Source organism: Camelus ferus, chromosome 3 (assembly GCF_009834535.1).
Source record: "Camelus ferus isolate YT-003-E chromosome 3, BCGSAC_Cfer_1.0, whole genome shotgun sequence".
NCBI classification, from domain to species: domain Eukaryota; kingdom Metazoa; phylum Chordata; class Mammalia; order Artiodactyla; family Camelidae; genus Camelus; species Camelus ferus.
Window position 1 is genome coordinate 25,305,053 of NC_045698.1, and position 20,998 is coordinate 25,326,050.

At 41.8% G+C, this 20,998-nt stretch overlaps 1 protein-coding gene across 2 annotated transcripts in view; it reads left to right on the top strand.

Annotated features, from left to right (window-relative positions):
* LOC116660797 overlaps positions 1 to 7,059 on the top strand; it is a 188,107-nt gene extending 181,048 nt beyond the window's left edge. Inside the window, exons 6-7 of one of the 2 annotated variants that reach the window (XR_004316438.1) lie at positions 3,972 to 4,165; positions 6,013 to 7,059. Coding sequence is in view for 1 of the 2 variants with exons in the window: in XM_032471078.1 (XP_032326969.1) it covers positions 3,972 to 4,020 (49 nt within the window). In the remaining variant the exon portion in view is untranslated. Of the gene's footprint in view, positions 1 to 3,971 lie in introns of both variants that reach the window. The other variant, XM_032471078.1, reaches the window with a different exon arrangement.
* Positions 7,060 to 20,998: the final 13,939 nt, after the last annotated feature.

Consider the following 20,998-nt stretch of genomic DNA (forward strand, 5'->3'; position numbering starts at 1 on the left):
GGGACACGTCTCTGGGTTGCATAATTTTCCTTTGAATACAAAAGTTTTCCACTCTACATAAAGAAAATGTATTTCTTTTAAAAAAATTTTTTAACTGAAGTATAGGTGATTTTCAATGTTGTGTTAGTTTCTGGTGTACAGCATAGTGATTCAGATATATATATATATCCTTATCATATTCTTTTTCATTATAGGCTGTTACAATGTATTGAACATAGTTCACAGTGCTATACAGTAGGACCTTACTGTTTATCTATTTTATATTTATTTATTTATTTATTTATTTTATTAGTTAATATCTATAAATCCTGAACTCCCAGTTTACCCTCCACCTCCATCTCCCCTGGTAACCACAATTTTGTTTTCTATGTCTGTGAGTTTCTTTCTGTTTTGCAAATAAGTCCATTTGTACCTTTTTTTTTTTTTTAGATTCCATGTATAAGTGATATCATAGGTATTTTTCTTTTACTTCACTTATGCCAATCTTCAGGTCCACCCATGTTGCTGCAAATGGCATGATTTTATTCTTTTTTATGGCTAAGTAGTGTTCCATTGTGTGTGTGTGTGTACGTGTGTGTACCACATCTTCTTTATCCCTTCATCTGTCAATGGACGTGTAGGTTGCTTCATGAACATTAGGGTACATATATCTTTTCAAATTAGAGTCTCCTCTGGATATATGCCCAAGAGTGGGATTGCTGGATCATACAATAAGTCTATTTTTCGTTTTTTAAGGAGTCTCTGTACTGTTTTCCATAATGGCTGCACCAAACTGAAAATGCAGGTTTTCTTTAGAAATTAAAAGAAAAACTAACCAGGGTTAGGAGACAACTTATTTTCTTCAATACAGATAAATTCTATGGAGAAGCGGCAGCAGGGTGTGGTGAGGGTTGGGGAGACAGTTTTCATTCCCCATCTACCAGGCATTTGCTGAACAACCGTCTGAGAATGGCTTGGCCTTTCTGGGCCTCAGTTCCCTCCTCTCTAAAAAATCTGGGTAATGCTCTCCAGTCCTCTGATTCTAAGAAAGCTGCCTAAAGTCGACTTTAAATCAAATTTTTATGCTGCTCTTTTATTGAGACGGAGCAGTTGTTTTCATATTTGGGGGTTGGGGGAGGGTGGGGACTATCCAACCAAACACTAAGTTGTTTTCTTCCTTTTTAGTGTGTTAGCATCTTGTCCGGAGTAGCAAAACCTGCTCTTGAAAGGCTCAAAACAGTTTGTGGTGGGATTGGAGTTCTTGTCTCAGAAAGATTAATTGGAAACAAACTCTAAGGAAGAAAATTCAAAGCCCATTTCTATGCTTCCTGCCTTTTAGATCTTCTAACATGTAAATGGACCATTACAAAGAGGATTAGTTATTAGAATGGTCTGCGTGAAGACCAACATTCAGCTCCCAGTTTGTTCCTCGCCAGGGTCCTGGGTGACCAGCATCCTAATGGCCTTCTTTTCAGTTTGCAGGAGGATGAATTGCATACTAACTCCAGATCCTGTGTCCCCAACTTTAATTAGCCACCGTCTTAACAAACTGGAGACTCTTCTCCACCCCTAAATGGTGTTTAAATCAGAACAAAACGTGGTGGCAATGGGCACTCCAGACATCCACACTTAGGAGCTGTACTTTTTTTCTCTTTAATTTAAGAAAGCTGCCTAAAGTCAACCTGGGTTCACTGGATTCTTGTTGACCTTTCCCGTATTTGTTTCTGTTATACTTCTTATCTCCTTCATCTTTGTATCCTAAGTACTAGTTTTTTTGGGTTTTCGTTTTTATTTTCTTGGCAAAATTCCCTAGATGATTGCAGTTTTCTGATTGTTTAATTCTGCCCCATCACTGTTCTTTTTCCCCTTCCTCTCTTCTTCTAATACAGGGACCCCTCCTGACTGAGCAATCGCAGGTATTTCAACATGACTGAGAACCAGGAAGCAAGTATGCAGCACTACTGAATAGACTACATGGACTTACCACTGTAGTTGTGACAAGTTAACTTCACTCAAACTAGTTCCCTTTCACATCACATATAATTCTATCTAGAAGAAAACATGCAAGACTCAAGCATGTAATTGTGCAACAGAGGGGAAGAGCCAGGCAGTCATGACGGAGGGGAAGGTTTTAACCACCAGTCTGCTGGGCAGTGAGACAGGAAATAGAAGTCTGTGAAATACTGATAAAAGGGGGGGATCCAAGGATTTTTGCAGTCTAGGTTATTTAATAGTGAGATAAACAGAACTATGTACCCCAGCGGTAACTCATCGGGACTGAAGCATATCTAGAATGGGAGTAGAAATGGATTATCAATTTAGCTTAGAAGCAGCTAATAAAATAACAAAACTGATTGAAAAAAATGATTTTGCCTAATCTCCCAATAACCACTCTTCCTTTTTAATTTTAGCTTAACGGCTGAGTAAATGACTGCTGGGACTATTTTTGCCATCCTCTCTTGCAGTTGAGTGAGGCCAATGGGATGTGCGTGGATGTGATATGGACCACATCCAGGTCATGATCTTCTTTGAAAGGCAGGCTCATGCTCTCTAGTCTCCTCACTGGCTGGCTTCCATGTGGACCTGGTATTGGGAGGCGGGACAAACAACCACATGTTGAGGATGGCAGAGCAACAGGAAAGTCTGGGTCGCTGACACAGGAGATCCACCGTATCACCTTATACTGATTATGTTTGCTCTGTTTTTTGATAAAAATATAAACTTGTCTTGTTTAGGCCATTGATATGTTGGTTTTTAGCAGCAAAACCTACATCTTAACTAATCAACTAATGAAACTTCTAACTCAGGATATGATGTGGGGGAACCCATTGATATGACCTCACATTTCACTTTCCCTCCTCTCCTTTAGCAGCGTTCCTCTGGTGAAATGGAAAAAGTGGAATTTGAGGTCCAATCTTGGCTCCACTAGTTACTTAATTTTTTTTTTTAATTTTATTGAAGTGTAGTTGATTTACAATGTTAGTTTCAGGTGTACAACAAAGTGATTCAGTTATACATATACATACATATATTTTATTCTTTCTCATTATATGTTATTACAAGAAATTGAATATAGTCCCTGTGCTATACAGTAGGTCCTTGTTGTTTATCTATTTTATGTATAGTAATGTGTGTCTGTTAATCCCCAACCCCTAATTTATCCCTCCCTGCCCTTTCCCCTTGGGTAACCATAGCTTATTTTCTATGTCCATGAGTCTGATTTTGGTTTTTAAATAGAATTCGTATATATTTTTTTAGATTCTAATTTTCTTTCTCTATAAAGTGAGAATCATGAGAGTTAATATTTAATAAACGCTTCTGCTCCATGCTTGCTTATCTGCGCTATCTCATCTAATTCTCACAAAACCCCTACGTGGTAGGTACTAATATTATTCTAATCTTATAGAGTCAGTTAAGCATCTTTCCTAAGATCTTTCAGATGGTAAGAAGCAAAGCAGGAATTTGGACCAAAAGAGTTTCTTGAGAACCCAGAGATCTTACCAACTCCCCTCTTTACCTTTCTGTGTTGGTGGGAGATTCAAGGCTAAATATAGCACCCAGAACACAGTCATTTCTTTACAATTGGGGGTGACTATTGGATGATGCTGGTGGTGTCCTGACAGAGTCTGTCTTTTGAGCTAAGGTACTGCATCACCTGCCAACCACCTCCTCTCTGTAGAAACATTCTTCCTTTAGCAAAAGGAGTTAAAGTCTTTGATTAAAGTAGAGTAAATCACTTCATTAACCAAGGAAATTTTCTTTCTCCCCCTGTTATAAATTCATTTTTAGTCAGAATCTCAGAGTCCTTGGTCTCTTCAAGGCTACAGTCCCTAATGATCCTTCTGAGTCACTTAGAAAAGTTTACATCTTGTTCAAAATGCTTTGGAAGGCAAGACAAGTACCACGATGACAAACTCACATGCAGAGAGAGGGCCCCCCAGATGAGGGAAACAGACAAACTTCAGCCCTCTGGCCTTTCTTTTCTCACACAGGCAGGAGAAAGAAGAAATAAACACTGCTTGGTGCCAAAAAGGAGACTAGAAATTGAAGCTTGTCACTGTTCAGAAAAGGAAAAAATTAACAAGAAATGCAAATGTGAATGGAAGGAGGAGAAAGAGGAGAAAAAAAGGAAAAAAAGAAAAAAGAAAAAAAAGAATGTAACCCACAAAGATTTCCTCCTAAATGGGTAAAGGGAAAATCAGGAGTTCTGTTTTACTCACTCAGGATCATTCGGCTCCCACCTCACACTGTATAAATGTGGTAAATGGGCTAAAGGCAGGCGAGGTGATGCTGATGTGAGAGTCACTCCAAAACGGCCATGGGCACTGGTGTAAGAAAAACACATCATCCCATTTCACAGACAAGGAAGTTGAATCTTGAAGATGACAAAGAACTTGTCCAAGATACATAGATATTAAGTGGTAGACTTGGGATTTTAAGCCCAAGGCTGTTAAATGCCTGAAAGGACAAAAAAAAAAAAAAAAAAAGGATTAATTTGATAAGTAGCTCCAGCGTTCTCCTTAGATTACTTTCTCTACTAGCTACCTATGGTTTGAGTGTGTGTCTTTTTTCTTTTTTCATTTAACATTTACTAAGCACCAGCTACGTCTGGTTGCTACGATATAAGGACATGATTCCTCCTGACATCAGATTTGCAAACCGACGAAGGTGGCAAAGATGAACCACACGAGAGTGTTACAAGTACTACAGCGAACGTCCTGCAGCAAACACTAACAGCAAAGGTGATGACCACTTACTGGTGCTAGCTTCGTGCTAGGCACAGTGCTGAGAGCTTTGTCTCTGGTAACAGAGAAGTGAGACAAAAGAAAAAGGAAACAATTTTACTGAGGGTGGAGTTAAGCTTGCCAGATTTAGCAAATGAAAATATAGAATCTCCAGTTAAATTTTAATTTCAGGCGAACAACAAATGCTTTTTCAGTATATGTCTCGTGCAGTATCTGAGATATAGTTATACTGAAACATTATTCATCATTTATCTGAAATCCAAATTCAGCTGGGAGTCCTGTATTTTATCAGGCAATTCTAGGTGAGAAGAGTGAGTAGCAGAATATGTCTTATAAGCAAGGTATCTTGAAGACAAGCAGTTTTTCTCCAGATTATGAGTAGTGGGAGGGAAGAAAGGGTGAGAAACCAGGATTGTTGAATCTCTAATCTCAAATGGATCATAACCATAAGAAAATATAAACTTCCAAAAGATCAATTGAATTGCTTTCATAGGGTTGTGTTAAGCCAAAATCATTTCAAAAGCATTTCTTTTTTGGAACTAAGTGGGAGATAAATTAAAACATATATTTAGTTATTTTGTAATTATAAGAGCTCCCACTGAGTTAGGTGGAGGTGGAAGTAAATAGGTCCAGTGAAAAGTTCATGGTTGATAAGCAACCACTCAGGATGCAGGCTCCTCCTCTTCATGAGTAATGGGGATGCTGCGCTTTAAAGGAATACCCCCTACCCACTCCAAGAGAAGATCAGAGTTAAAAAAGAGTAGGTTAGTGTTGTGGAAATCACAGTTACCTCACTCGCCCATGCCTGGCCAGGTGATGTGGGTTAAGCTATTGCCCCCTGTTTGTTTCAGCTTCCTCCTCTGTGAAGTCACAAGGTCCCCCTACTTGACATCTAAGGCCACCTCCAGTCCTCACAGTGATGCAGTTTTAAGTAGTGAGGCTGAGCCATGCCAGCTCTCAGGCCAGCCACATGAGGAGGCAGCTAATTTCTCCAGCCTTCCTGACAGTTCTATAAGCTCCCAAAATTCCTCCAGAAAACAAACTTTTGCTCTTTTTAGCAAGAGTTGGTTTCTGCTGCTTTCAACCAAAACATCAAAGAACCTAGATCACCACAGGAGGTGGGGGGAAGAGGGGTACCAAGGTCAACTACATTTTTGAAACTCGGGGTTAAACAAAACTACATAATATTCTTTACTGCAGAACTTCCCAGCTCCTTGAACACGGTCGTGTCTTTGTGACTTTCAAAAGAGTATAGTATTTGGAGTTTCACAAATCACCTTTATCGTAGATTCTTAGAGCCATTTGGAGGACATCTAGCCTGCGGTTCCTGATTCCTGAGACTTTTCATCTTGAAGTGTTAGATGTGTGTAAAGTCTGACCTGCCAGCCAATTTTACGATCTTAGGTGAAGAAACTAAATCTTCCTCTTCTTCACCCGCATGAAGTACTAGACATGAACTGATGACTTCAAACTTCAAACTTATTGCAAACCAGCCATCCCATAACCACTGAGCGGCTGAATGTGATTAAAGTCACAACAGATCGCAGAACGCTCTTCCTGAGGCCAAGAGAGCTGACCTGTGTCACTTTGCCAAAAAGCAATTTTCCTGATTACTTTCTGCCTGCCCGGGATTCCTGTGGTTTCCACTGGTAAGGTGATCCTTCACTTCCTGACACTGTTGGTCTCCCACCACCCCTGCTTGCACTGTGTCACGGGACCCCTGGCAGGGCTGGCTGCCTCGCAGATAGAGGAGTGCTCTGGACATGGCAAAATGTTGATTGTCCACAGGTGGTTGAGCTGCAGATCCATCGGCAAAGTGTAGTCATCAGTGACTTGATTGTTGGCACTAAGGGATACTCTGTTCAACCCCAAGTTTTACTTAATTCAAAGTTTTTGTCCAATATGTACCAAACCCATACCATATGCTAGGCTTTTTCATATCGTCTCAGACTTTCTGTTTAAGTTTTACCCCACATGACTACATTTTAACTCTTTATGAACTTCTGGGACATATAAGCTCATTTACTATATTGTCTATAAAATATGGCACTGACCCAAAAGAACTACAGATTCCAACTCATCGGAGTGACCTCTGGGTATCACCAACAGCAACTCCTTGGCATTCTACCTTTGAATAACAAAAACAGATGCACAAAAAATGCAGGCCATAAAGGCTTCAAATTATATATTAAAAAAATTGAAAAAAATCTGTATAATAAAAAATTTGGTCTAAAGTTTGGGCTAGAAGTTATCAATTTCTAGAGACTTCCTTCAACAAACAAAATTTATTGAATGCAAATTTTTTGTTCACTGAAAAGAGGAGGAGAATGCATGATGCTCCTTAGGCTTAAAGACAAAGCACTTTGCGAAGGGAGTTATATGCATGAATTATGTGCACATTTTTATATGTAAAATAGGCATTGCAAGTTAGGTACTTTTATTATTATCCTCATTTTACACAGGAGAAAATTAAGACAGAGAGGGTTACAAAGCTTGCCCAAGCTCATATAGTTAGCAAGAAGCAAAGCTAGGATTTAAATATAGGACTGTCTGACTCCAGTGTTTATTATGCCCATAACTATTGCGCTGTACCCCTAACAGTTTTGCGGAGACATCGATCCATCAGACCTCTGGGGGTGGGGGTGGGGGGGCAGATGGAGTTCTAAGCCTGGGTGACTCTGGGCACAAGCAGTTGCATCTGTTCATCCCTCATCTGTCCACCTCCCCCCCACAACCCTGAGCTGTACAAACTACTATCATTTTCCAAAGATGCCATGACATGGAAAATGTTGGGAAGTATTCATTTACCCACCTAGGAAATCACTTATTAAAAGGTGAAAGGCATTGCGTGGACGGAAACTCAGTGAGCACCCACGTGCTGAGGGCCTCCCTCTTTCCTTCTGACAAGGAGAACTAGGCTGAAAGGTCAGGAGCCGGTGGGGTGGGGGTGGAGGAAGGCTGCCCGCTGTCCAAGTTCTTGTGCGAACCTGGAAGGGGAATTAGACTAAGTGCCCCCAAGTGGTGAGTGAGAGTTGCTGACATGGCATCAAGAGAGTCTTCACCAACGTGGTCAGAAGGCTGTGTCAGTCCAGGACAGGGTTTGGTAAACTGACCAAACCTGTGCGCCAAATCCAGCCCATGAATTTGTACAGTCCATGAGTTAAGAATGTCTCTTACATTTCTAAAAGATTGTAATAATAAAAAAAAAAAAAAAAGGAGAACATGGAACGGAAGACCGTTTGTGACTCTCAAAGCCTAAGATATTTGCTATCTAGCACTTTACAGACAGTTTGCCAGCAACCCCTGGTCTAGATCACCAGTGACCACTCTGTGATCACCCCAAGAAAGTCAGGGGCCAGTGAACTCAGAATAAAGCCAAAATAAAAACCATTGAAGACTGCAATGGCTGCACTGACAATTGTACATACAGCCTTTATGAAACTTTGTCACACAGATTTACCTTAGACTTTGGGAACCAAGTTTCGGTATGCAATGGGAGAAGAGAAATGGGAAAATAACCTGTTTCCCAATTTTACACCTTCCAGTTTGATAAATGTCCAGGTATTTTGTAAGCTGTTTCCAGGCAGATTCTGTGAGAATGAACAGCTGTAAGGAGATGTCTCCAAGAGGGGACATGAGGGAACTTAATCATAAAGAAGAAAGAAACCAATTATTGAATGTCTACAACATACCAGGAGCTTCCACACTTGCTGAAGCAAAAAGCCCATGCACACAGCCTCCAGTTTATAGGTAACACGCTGGGTCTCGAAGGGACTAAGTCACTCGTCCAAGATCAAACAGCTGGTAACTGGCAAACCTGGGCTGCAAATCTGAGTTTTCTGATTCCAAGTCCAGGGCTCACTTTTCTATACTAGGCTCCAGAGAGTGAATTTGAATGTGTTCCAGATGAAGAATCCAAAATCCAGAGTCCCAGCTAGAGCTTGCTTCCTCATTTGATTAATGAGCATATAGACTGGAGGATGGCAAAGTCCCTCCCAGCTCCATCCTTCTGTGTTTGTTTCTGAGAAATGAGGCAAATGAAATGGAAAAAGAAGTGGGAAGGGGAAGGGTATAGCTCAGTGGTAGAGTGCATGCTTAGCATGCACAAGGTCTTGGGTTCAATCCCCAGTACCTCCATTAAAAAAATAAGAATAAATAAACTTAATTACCTCTCCAAAAAAAATTTTTTTAGATAAAAAAAATTTTAAAGAAACATTTAAAAAGAAAGAAAGAAATGGAAAAAGAAACTCAGGTAGACAACTTTCTGCTCCTGGCTTGTCCAAGTTCCTTGGGGTATGAGGTCAGTGGGGGTTGCCCAGATTAATTTAAGTGAGAAATGCATGACCAAAGTAAGGTTTTCAATGCTGATAGTACAGCAACCTGACTCAACAAAGACTCCCTCCACTACAAACACATGTAAACGTTGGATAAATATTTTACAACTTTAAAATCCATAGCCTGAAAGAAAGCCAAGACAGTTTCCAGGTGCCAGAAACTAAAAGGAAATTCAAAACCAGAGATGTAAGATCCAGCTGACACGTGAGGGACCAGGAAAGAACCAGGCCTGGATACAGGCCCCACAGTAAATTTGGCCTAGAAGCAGTTCAGGCTGGAACTGAGGCTTCTGCTTAAAACTGGGACACTTGAAAATGCTTCCAGGACTTTAAAGAAGAACTAAAAGAACACTGTCTACTGCCCAGAGAGGCAAAAAGGAAGTAAAAGCTGCTTTTCGGGGCTCTGGGTGGGAAAAAATATACAACCTGTGAAAAATCTCAAACCCAATCTGGGTATGGGGTATGAATTTAAGCTATCTACATGCTGTCAGAATTTCAATTTCAAGCAAGATATTAACATAGAACTTCTAGAACTGAAAAGTATAATCATTAAAAATTTTAAATCAAATTAAATAGCAGATTAGATACACTTAAAAAGAACTAGAGAATTGGTAGATTGATTTAAGAAAGTCATCCAGAATGAAACATAGAAAGATAAGAACACAGAAAATATTAAAGATAGTTTAAGAAGCATAGGGGGTGGGGGAGAGGTGTTGACTAATATATTTGGAATTTTACATCTAAATCAGACATCAAGTCCAAAAGAGAAAGGAGGGAAGGGGGTTAGAAGAAACTCAAAAGAAATTATGATTGGGAATTTTCCAGAATTTAAGAAGTGCCACTGAGTCCTAAGCAGCATAAAAGAAAAACAAACAAACAAACAAAAAAGTCACATGGCTACATACATTGCAGTCAAACTTCTGAACAAAAAAAGAAACTCTTAAAAGCTCCTGAAAAGAGAAAGAACCTAAAAAGAAATGACAATTAGGCTGAACTCAGAATTATCATTAGCAACAATAGAAGAGTTTCTCTTATATCCAACTAAACTATTGTTCCAGAAGATGAAATAAAGATATTTTCAAAAATAAGGCTAAAATTTTTTCACTGACATCCATTGCTGAAAAAACTACTAATTTGATTTTCAGAAAGAAGCCAAAATTGAAGCCCTAAAGAAGTATGAAGAAATCATGAGCAGTAAAATAAGTAAGCATTGACTTAAAACAACAGCAGTAATATGAGCCAATATGGAAGTGACAAAAGCAAATTAAATTATAACACTAAGGAACAATAACATGGAAAATGCGAGGAGGTATTTTAAACCCTTGTATTTTGGGGAAAGAAAACAAAGAAATATTGAATGGCTAGCAAAGTATCCATAATAGAAGTTTTATTGTAGCCAGTAAAATATTTGAAATACAAGAAATACTTTCAAGCTAATAGAAGGAGGTGGAGGAACAGTGTAATGAAAACAAACAATAAAAAAAAAGAGAGAGAGAGAAGAAAATAGAAGAAGGATGAAAGAAGGAGGAGGAGGAGAAGGAGGAGAAGAAGGAGAAGGAGAAGAAGCAGCACCACCAGCAGCAGCAGCACGTGGGCAAGGATTTCTGGATCCCCTGAGAGGATCAAATTCTAAATTCATCTCAGTCCCTGTTAAGGTTTGGCGCCACCTGCTGGTGACTGTCTACTGGGAGATTTCTGGGTGGAGGCTGAAGACCCACATCCATTACCTGAGGTTTCACCTCTGCCCAGCCCCCTCCCACCTACACGATAGATGAGAATTTTAATCCACCTTCCTCTTAAGAACAGGGCCTGAGCAGACAATGGGAGCCCACACCAACAGTAGGACAAAATTCGTGTTTTGGCCAGGATTTACTGCATTTAAAAAGAATGAAATCTGACAATTATTATTGAGCATTCAACTCAGAAAATGAAGTATCCCAAATATAGCAGAAGGAAGGAAATGACAAAGATAAGTGAGGATTTAATGAATTAGAAAGTAAACAATTAAGGTCAACAAAATCTAAGATTTTTTTTTTAAGGTAAGTAAAATCAACATCTGACACAGAAAAAATATATAAATATTAAAAATTTTTTAATGAGGCATGACTAAGGAAAAGAATTTTTAAATGTAGAACTAATATTATGCAACTAAAGTTTAAAGAAGATTAAATGAACAATGTTATTTACCTTTTTAATATTTAATCATTTTACTTATTTTTACATATATCAAAACATATACCAGGCTATGCATGTAAATGATTACACACTGATTATATACATGGTTTTTTAAGTGGTCTTACATTTTCTTTTCTGTCTGGACTTACCTCTTCCCCCACATACACACCCATGCCCAAAGATGTCCTGTGTGTATGATAAGATACACATTTATTATGAGCAAAACAAAAGATATTTAGTTTTCTTGTCATAATAAAAAGTTCTGGAGATACTCTGCTACTGCCAGTTCTTTGGGTCCATCCTTCATGGCCTCAAGATGGCTGCTGCAGCTTCATGCATCAAGCCCACATCCCAAGTAGGAAGCAGGAGGAAGGAAGTCAGGACAACCAGTAGAATTAGCTCTTATTGTTGCTGTTTCAAGTCAATGCTTACTTATTTCTCTGCTCATCATTTCTTTCATACTCCTTTTGGGGTTCAATTTAGGCTTCTTTTTTAAGCCAGAACTGTGTCCCATGGCCATCCCTGGCTGGAAAGTGGCTAGGGAAAAGGGAATTGGGAATGGACTTGGATCAACAAATCAACATTATCTGCCATACCACATCCACAAGTTAATTTGTATCCTTCCATCTTTTTCTTTGGTTTTATAATCCTATACAGATATGTATGTATACATATTCTTATGGTCACAGCTGTAGTGCTGCAAGGAAGTAACGAGAGGTTACAAATGTAACCTTCTTGTGTAAAAGCAGTCCTACCTCCTCCTGCTGCTCAGTCACTGTGGCAGCCATGAGAGTGCAGCCAGCAGAAGTCCAGCTACTGGTGGTTTAACTGACCATGTGCCCTGGCTGCTGGCTCTGAAATCTGAAGCTGTGCTTTCCACAGGCTGCCCCTGGTCAATGACTGAGCACGGCAGGGACACTATGGAGGGCACTTCTTGGGATACATGGGACTCCTCTGATGACTGACTTCAGGTCAAGGGCTCCCCACTGGCCTTGTTGAAACTTCTTAGGACTGCACAGCCGTCTAGGACTGTCTCACTTAACCTTCGTTCTCTCTGTTTCATTCAGGGTCACATTTACATCACAGTCTGATCACTTTCCTGGCTTCACATGACTCTTTTTTTTTTTTTTTTTTTTCCCTAGACTTTTGCTCCAATAAAACCCTACATGTCCTGTCTTGGTGTCTGCTTCTCAGAGGACCCAAACTAATAGTCAACTACCCCTGTCAGTATGATGACTTTCTTCTTGCCTGCTGGAACTTGGCACAACTGTAACTTGTAGTTCAATGGGAAACTTGTCCAATGGCAAGCATCCCCTTGGGGAACCAGGATCTTCAACCCTACAGAAATCAGACTTGTAGGGACAGGAAACACAAAATCCACAGAGAGCCACTCCTGTTCTGCCCCTTGGTTCCCAGACCCATTTGTTCTTCCTGCTGAAGACACAGCATCATACAGAGGTCTATGACTTAATGCATACACTACATGCTGAAGAATGGTACCCCATCATCACAGAGTGTTGCCTCTGAGTTGGATCATTAACTGCAATCTTAAATGCCTCTTCCACCTTTCCAAGACACCAGCTGCTTCTGGACAGTGCAATGTGTGATACAAAAATGGACCCCAACATCATGGTCCCACTCCCACACCTCCTTCACTCTGAAGTGGGTCCCCTGGTCAGATGCTCCACTGTGTGGGGTTCCACACCTGTGGACAGGTATTCTGTGAGTGCCTAGATAATGGAGGCTAGATAAAGGCTCTGCAGGTGGAAAAGCAATCTTAGACCTAATACAGGTATCTGTGGTACTCCGTCTCCACGATGGCCCCCAATGATTCTCTCCTACTCACAGTCATACCTCGTGGAGTTTCTCCTATATACTAAGGGCTGACCTGTATAACCAATAGGATATTGCAGAAGTGACATGTGCCATGTCTGAGGCTGTGTCATAAAAGACACGTGGCTTCCCTCTCTTAGATCGTTTGCTCTGGGAGAAGCCAGCCACCATGGATTAAGACACTCAAGGAGCTTTATGGAGATGTCTACATGGTGAGGAACTGAGACCTCCTGCCAAGAACCAGCATCTGACTGAAATCTCACGAGGTGCCTTAGCCAGAACTGCCCAGATAAACTAATCCCAGATTCCTGACCTGCAGAAGTCACAAGAAATGATAAATGATTCTCTCCCATTAAGCCACTTAGTTTTGAAGTAATTTGTTATGCAGTATTAGATCAGTGAAATAATCCCCAAATCAGCCCACAGTTTTGGGCGTCAGTACCCACCTGTCTTCTGAACAAATCATCCTACTTTTTTCGCTATATAGAAGTCAAAATCATTTTAACTATGTGCTGAGATATCCTCTACAATTAATCTGATTATTCTTTATGATTATTTCTATATAGTGCTTCATGTCTGAACTCTCTAGAAATTACAGAAGAAGGTAATTCAATATCCTGGGTTATTGAGTAAAGAATAGACATTTGTCCCATGGAGTTTTTCCAAATGTAAGCATACTAAACATACTAAAACTATTAAAAAGACAATAATCACAGAGTGACCAAAAAAACTGATGCCATTAATTGCCATCTTCCATCTTGATTTATTTTTTGGATAAATCCAAGATTCTCTAGCCCACTGCAAACACTATTGTTCTAGAAAATTTCTAGTACTTGAAAACATCTTCTGATTCGTGGTATTAACAAATGTGATATTTTGACAAGACATAATAAATATGATAGCATTTGGAAAATCAGAATGACTTAATGAATCAATATTTTCCGCTAATGTATCTTTTTTACAAAATTATACATGGGTAAAAGATACATTAAAAGTTCATCATAGAGTAATAGATTGTAGCGTAAAAAAACATGAAAAGCTTGTTGATACGCTTCAGATTCCACAACGCAACTAATCTTTAATAAGTTCTCACTTTTCAGGCTTTGTGCAACATCAAAGAAAGATAGCCACAATTATTTGAAAAGACTATGAAAAATTATTCCTCTCTTTTCTAACTAAATACCTGAGTGAGGCCAGATTTTCATCATATACTTCAACCAAAACAACATATTGTAGCAGATGGAATGCAGAAGCAGAGATGAGAACTTAGCTGTCTTCTAGTGAGCCAGACCGGAAAGAGAGCCTCACAAATGTAAAACAATGTCACACCTTTCACTAATTACTTTTTGTTTTGAAAAACATGCTAATTTTTTCACAAAAACATGTTATATTAATATTTAACGGTTTTATTCTTGCTATATTTAAATGAATACGTTTTAATGTTCTTATTTTTAATTTCTAATACAATATGCATTAATAGATATGACCCTCTGACCCACAAAGACAAAAGTTCTACAGGGGGTCCTCATTAACTTTTTTTTATTGAAGTATTGTCAGTTTACCGTGTTGTGTTAATTTCTGGTGTACAGCATAGTGATTCAGTTTTATATATATATATATACACACATATTCTTTTTCATAATAGGCTATTACAAGGTATTGAATACAATTCCCTGTGCTATACAGTAGGAACTTGTTTATCTATTTTATATACAGTAGTTAGTATCTGCAAATCCCCAACTCCCATTTTATCCCTCCACCACCCCACTTTTTGCCTGGTAACCACAAGTTTATTTTCTATGTCTGTGAGTCCTCATTAATTTTTAAGAAAGTAAAGGAGTCATAAAACCAAAGAATTTGAGAACTGCTGACTTTTTACAATCCCATAAGGCTGGAACTTTGTAATTATTGCTATTCTAGACATGAAGAAACTAAAGTTTAGAGAAGTTAAGTGACTTGCTCAGGGCTGTGTAGAAGATGGCGAGTAGCAGGGGCAAGGCTCTGGGCTTTGGGGCCCAGGTTCTTCACCTCTGCACCATCCTGCTGAGTTTGGTCAGACAGTGCTGTTCCAATAGCCCCAAGGTTTGGCTTTATTATCACCATCGATTTTGCCCATTCTCAGTGGCAAGTAGCCTCGTCGTTGGTCTCCCAGGATTACTGAAAAGGCAGCATAACCTTTCCCAAGATAGGGCCTCAGAGAGTGGAAGCAGACTGGTGATTACAGCGGTCGGTACCATGCAGGCTGCAGGGAGGGGTGGAGAGGTGGTCAGTCTCACGTGCCGTCCGAGTTGTTCTAGGTACATGTCCAGGCTCTCCCAGCTCTTAGACTTGGTGTTTCCCAATGGGGTTGATGAAAAGTGACCTGATCCAGGCCCAGGAGCTGATCAGGTTCTTCCCCGTCTAGTTCTGCCTTACCCAACACATAGACACTGGACTCATATATAACTATTTACATTTAAGTTCAAGTTAGTTAAAATGCAACAAAAGGAAACATTTGGTTCCTTAGTCTCACTACTTACACTTCAGGTGTTCAAGAGTCACATGCTGTCCCCATATCTTGCCAGCACTGGGGTCCTTGGAAACTTACAGGGTCTAGTGGGGAACTAGTTGGCTTTGCAGTGACTTGAACCTGGACCGTTAGACAGTGCATATTCTCCAGATGGGGCTGGTGAGGGTGATGAAAGGCTCTGAGGAGCAGTGTCTCCCCCTGGAGCTGACAAAGGTTGGATTCTCACAGCGTAGGCTGTCGACTTTCTGAGCCAGAGTCCCAGGTGGGCCTCAGCTGGGCCTCAGCCAGAATCTCTAGGAATAGGGGTCAGAGGTTCTGCCTTTTTGACAAGCTTCTCAGATAATGCTTAAGTACTCCAAAGTCTAGAAGAACCGGGATAGATTAAGGCTGTGGTAACATATTAAACATCCAGACAAAAGAAGTCAGAGCCTCCCGCTCTCCAGGACTTTTATAGTCCTGAGTGTCCCAGCAAATATCCCCACCCCAACCCTCTACAGTAAATTCTAGTCCTTGGGAGTTTGATTCCAGGGAACATAGCCGCCAGGTGGGGAGACACCCCCAGCCTCTCCAAAGCACCAGAATTCTCAAGGCCAGGCAGAAGCATCTTTCCTCTGAGAAGGGCCTCACGGGCCTCCTGGGGGGCAGGACCAAGTTCCAGCTGGACTTCTACCTGCTCTGGCTGCACTCACACATGCCAAGCCAAGTTCTAGCTGGGAAGACTCAGCCTTCTCCCATCACCAGCGGGATTTATCATTTCCCAGAACCAAAAACCCTGAAGTCTGTCCCTGTTCTCTAGAGGTACTGACGCAGGGCCTCCGCCCTCTCCTGGGTTAGCGTTTGACAGGCTGAGTCCGAGATGGTAAAGCAAGTCATGAGTCTGTAACAGCTTGAGCCTCTCTTTCATTCACCATGTTGTCAGGTTTCCTTAGGAACTCTTTGGGGTGTAAACCCAAGGAGGCATGGCCACAGCCAGGTGTGTGCGCCCTCTCCCTAGGAGCTGGGGAGGAGACTGGAATGCGGTTCTGAGTGAGTGGGGAATCTCATTAATCAGTGTGGGTGGGGCTGGTGGGGAAATAAAAAGTTTTCCCCACATGGCAAGCTCAGAAGACTCAGAGAATTTTCTGAACTTCTCTTCAAACACGCAGTTGGGTGTTTTCATTTCACCGGAACTTTACTATAACATGACGTTCCTTGGCTCAGAGGACAGGGTTACAGAGGCCTTCGCTGGGTCCCAGCCAAGTAAGTCAAAATAGCAGAAATACCAGAAGAACACAGTGTCACTTAGAACTGGGGCCTGGAAAAGCTATCCCAAGGGCGGTTCTATTGCAGGGTTCCAAGCTACAGCCGGGCCAGAGGGGGAACATGCTGATAGAAGATGCCAAAGCTCGTGGGACCAGGTGACTGTGATGTGGGCTGAACATTCTGGATCCCAAGGCAAAGCTCACACAGGCAGAACTGCTGCTACTCACAGACACCACCCAGGAAACCCACGAATGCTTCCTTCCCACAAGGACATCACCAAGCAGGCATCTATGAAGCACCTGGTATGTCAAAGGAGCACGTGTGGTCCTGCAGAGCGGGGCACTAGGAAATACACAAAACACTAGTTTCTCGGCCATGAAAGACGTTTATGTTCAATTATAGGTCCAAAGCGTGGCTAAGAGGGGAAAAATAAGTCAACATGAAATCATCTATGTATGGTACAAACACATTAATGTGGTTTAAGGTAAGGCGATTATATTTTAAGAGGATGCTTAAGATGCACAATCTAAAAATTAATTCTTGGCTAACTTGCAGGCTGGGAGCTGGCAAAGAGGTGTGTGTGTCTGCGTGTGTGTGTACACACGTGTGCATCCCAGAAGAGTGAAAACTGAGCCACAGCCCTCTCTCCCTCTCTACTCCAGGTTTGCATTCTCACTGAAGATTTTTTCTTGCCTTTCCACTCTCTCTTCGTCCCCTCTGCCTTCATTCTTCCTTTCCCAGGGCCCATGGCGAGCTTGCGATTTCACTGAGGAAGGAGATTAGAAAGCATTCATTGTCTCCTCCTGACTCTGAATTCTTTCATCGCCCTGCACCCTTCTGCTCCTCCCACCCCCTTACCTCGCCAAACCTCAGGGGCACATCTCGCGCCGACTGTTTGGGATTATTTCCCAGTGTGTGGTAAAGAGAGTTTGAATGCCAGGCAATGCTGTGCCGTTTCTGGATCCAAATAAGTTGGCAGCCAAAGGAACGCAGGCCAGTGTGATCAAAGCTTCCAGGGAGCCGGCCGCTCGGATCGGCCCACAGCTCCTAGTCACACTGCGCCCCTCACTCTTGTTTCCTTCATCACAACAGCAAACAGACGATGTGCTGGTTCCAAGCACGGGCCTGGTGAGGATGCGGAAGCCCTCAGCACTCCTCTCGGCACCTGCTGCTTCTCCCCAGGACCTCCCTGGCTGGGATAGATGTGGCTTTTCTCCTGTGAATGAGAGTCCAGGCAGGGACATTGTGACCCAGTCCAATCACGTGGATTAGAGGGGCTCCTTGTCCCTGGTCCATGTCAGTTAGGCCCTGCATGGACCTTGCTCGGAGTCCCTGCTGCTATTCAGTAAATACTAGTCCAGCAGTTGTTTGGTGTGGGCTCCAAGGATGAGCCACGGGGGAAAGACGTCCTCCCCTTCCAAAGCTTGCCCGCTTCCTGGAAGATTGAAGAAGTTGCGAAATGTCAGTGGTTATGATGTCACTGCTGTTCTGGTCTGAGTGGGTGGGTCCACTTGGCCACACTCACTGGTTCTAATGACGTCAAGGGTTACTCCCCAAAAGGCCAGCAGCCAGCTTTGCACAAAGAAAAGTGTGCTGCGAGACCCCGACTTCCCGCGTCCTCGGCCAAGGACTGCAGAGTGTGGCCTCTGTCGGGTGGCAGCCTAGAAGAGGCTGGTTTAGGTCTTGTTCGTCCTGGAGACTTCAAAGGAAGCATCCCACCGAGGGCTACCAGCAGCAGCAGCAAAAAATAAAAGCGAGCACATTAGCATCATAAAACTGTTTCCTCTTCTGAGCCTGAGCTTTTCACCCACGGAGGAGACCCACATCAGTGCTGCCCAAATCCCTTTGGCAGATGCTCCTTTGATGATTTTCTTGCTTACATCTGCTTGTCTAAACAAAATCAGAGACAGAGAGCTGCTCTCACACATGCCCACAGACAGGCTGTGGGACCTTGGGCAGGTTACTGAGCCTCTCTGAGCCTCAAGCTCCTCATTCATAAAGTGACAGTATGAAAGCATCCACCTCACAACCCTACACTGTGACACTCAAATTAGATAAACAGGCAGAAGTGCTATGGCAGTTGTAAAATGATGTGAAACTGTCGTCCTTGTTTCTCAGGCGGAGTCCGGCTCGGGAAGAGAAAAGAAGCCATTTTCTAATGCTTCCGGTTCAGCCGTCAAAACCAAACTCTCCAAACAGCTCGAAGGAAGGCTTGGTGGTGCTTCTAATCCAGATGTGTGCGTAATAATTGTAATTATCTGCATAGGAGCCAACTAAATCGAAGTCATCACAAGTGGACTAGGTTTACAAACTTTTTAAAACTCCTCAGGTAATTCTGAGGGAAACCAGGTAGAGAAGCCCTGGGCCGGCCTCTCCATAACCACCGCCCGTTAGCCTAGGGCAGAAGTTCTCTGACCCCCCTGAAGATAAGGATCATCTGGGATACCTGCTAAAAATACAAATTCCCAAACTCCATCACAGACTCTGTGAATCAAATCTTAGGGAAAGACGCCTAGAAAGTAGATGAATCTTATCACTGGGAAGTTGGGAAACACTGCCCAAAGTTTCTCAAATGTTTAATGTGTATAAGAATTAACTGAGAACCTTGGGGTTTTTTTTTAATTTAAGTGTGTATATACATATATATATTATATATATATATATATATATATATATATATATATATATATATATTCTTTTTCAGATTATTCTCCATTATAGGTTATTACAAGATATTAAATATAGTTCCCTGTGCCATATGGTAAATCCTTGTTGTTTATCTATTTTATATACAGTAGTGTGCATACGTTAATCCCAAACTCCTAATTTATCCCTCCCCCTTCTCCTTTGGTAACCATAAGTTTATTTTCTGTCTGTGAGTCTGTGTGTTTTGCAAATAAGTTCAATTGTATTATTTTTTAGATTCTACATATAAGTGAGATCACAGAATATTGTCTTTCTCTGAGTTCACGTAGTATGATAATCTCTAGGTCCATACATGTTGCTGCAAATGGCATTATTTCATTCTTATTATGGGTGAGTAGTATTACACTGTGTGTGTATATTTGTGCATGTGTGTGTGTATATATACATATATATATACATACATATACTCCACATCTTTATCCAGTCATCTGTTGATGGACTTTTAGGTTGCTTCCATATCTTGACTATTGTGAATAATGCTGCTGTGAACATGGGGTGCATGTGTCTTTTCAAATCAGAGTTTTCTTCTTTTCCAGATATATGCCCAGGAGTGGGGTTTTTAGATCATACGGCAACTCTATTTTCAGTTCTTTAAGGAACCTCCAGACTGTTCTCCATACTGGCTGCACCAGTTTATATTCCCACCACCAGTGTAGGATGGGAGAACCTTGTTTTTTTTTAAAGTGAAGATGACCAGGCACTCTTGCTCCAACTCAAGAAATTTTAATTTGGGAAATCTGGGGTGAGCCCTGGGGTTTTCACTTTTAACTAGCACCCTAAGTTGATTGCCAAGCCTGTTACACCACAGGAAATGCTGCCCCAACCTCTGAAATGGCCCCAGAAAGTGAGGGTCAGTGCTGGTGTTACCGGCTTCAGCTCTCATGCCTGGACTGAACACTCTTGTTGAACTTCCTGGCGGCCTTTGGGAGGATTGACTAATTCTGAGAAGGGACAATCCTCAGCTGTGCCAAGTCTTGGCAGTGAAAGCTGTGAAGTGGGGCACATGATATGAGATGCCGAGACAAGCATCCGGAGAAGCTGCCTCCCTAGGGCCGCCTCTGCAGGTTCCTTTCCCTCTAAGCTGCAAGTCAACTGCAAACGTGCCACTGCCCCCAGGAAGAGCTCTCCTGCCCTGGCACCGTGGGTGTCTACAAGGGCCCACCAGCTGTCAACACACCTGGGAAGCCACGAAGGTTTTCCTTTGGCCCCCATCCTCTCAGCTCCCTCCCTGCTGCCATCTGGGATCCAGGCCCACAGAGTCTGCAGACTCATCCATCACCCAGGGCCCACGTTGAATGAGGATGTCATGGGCACATGACGTAGCCCTTGCCTGAGTGTATTTATGTCCCTAAACAAGGAGCCATCAGTTATAGAGAATGTGAAGGGTAGGAGCATATACTTCTTAAGTTCCTGTTAACACACAAACTAGAATTTCTGCCTTCTCCTATGAAATGAAGAAAAGGCTGCTAATTTCT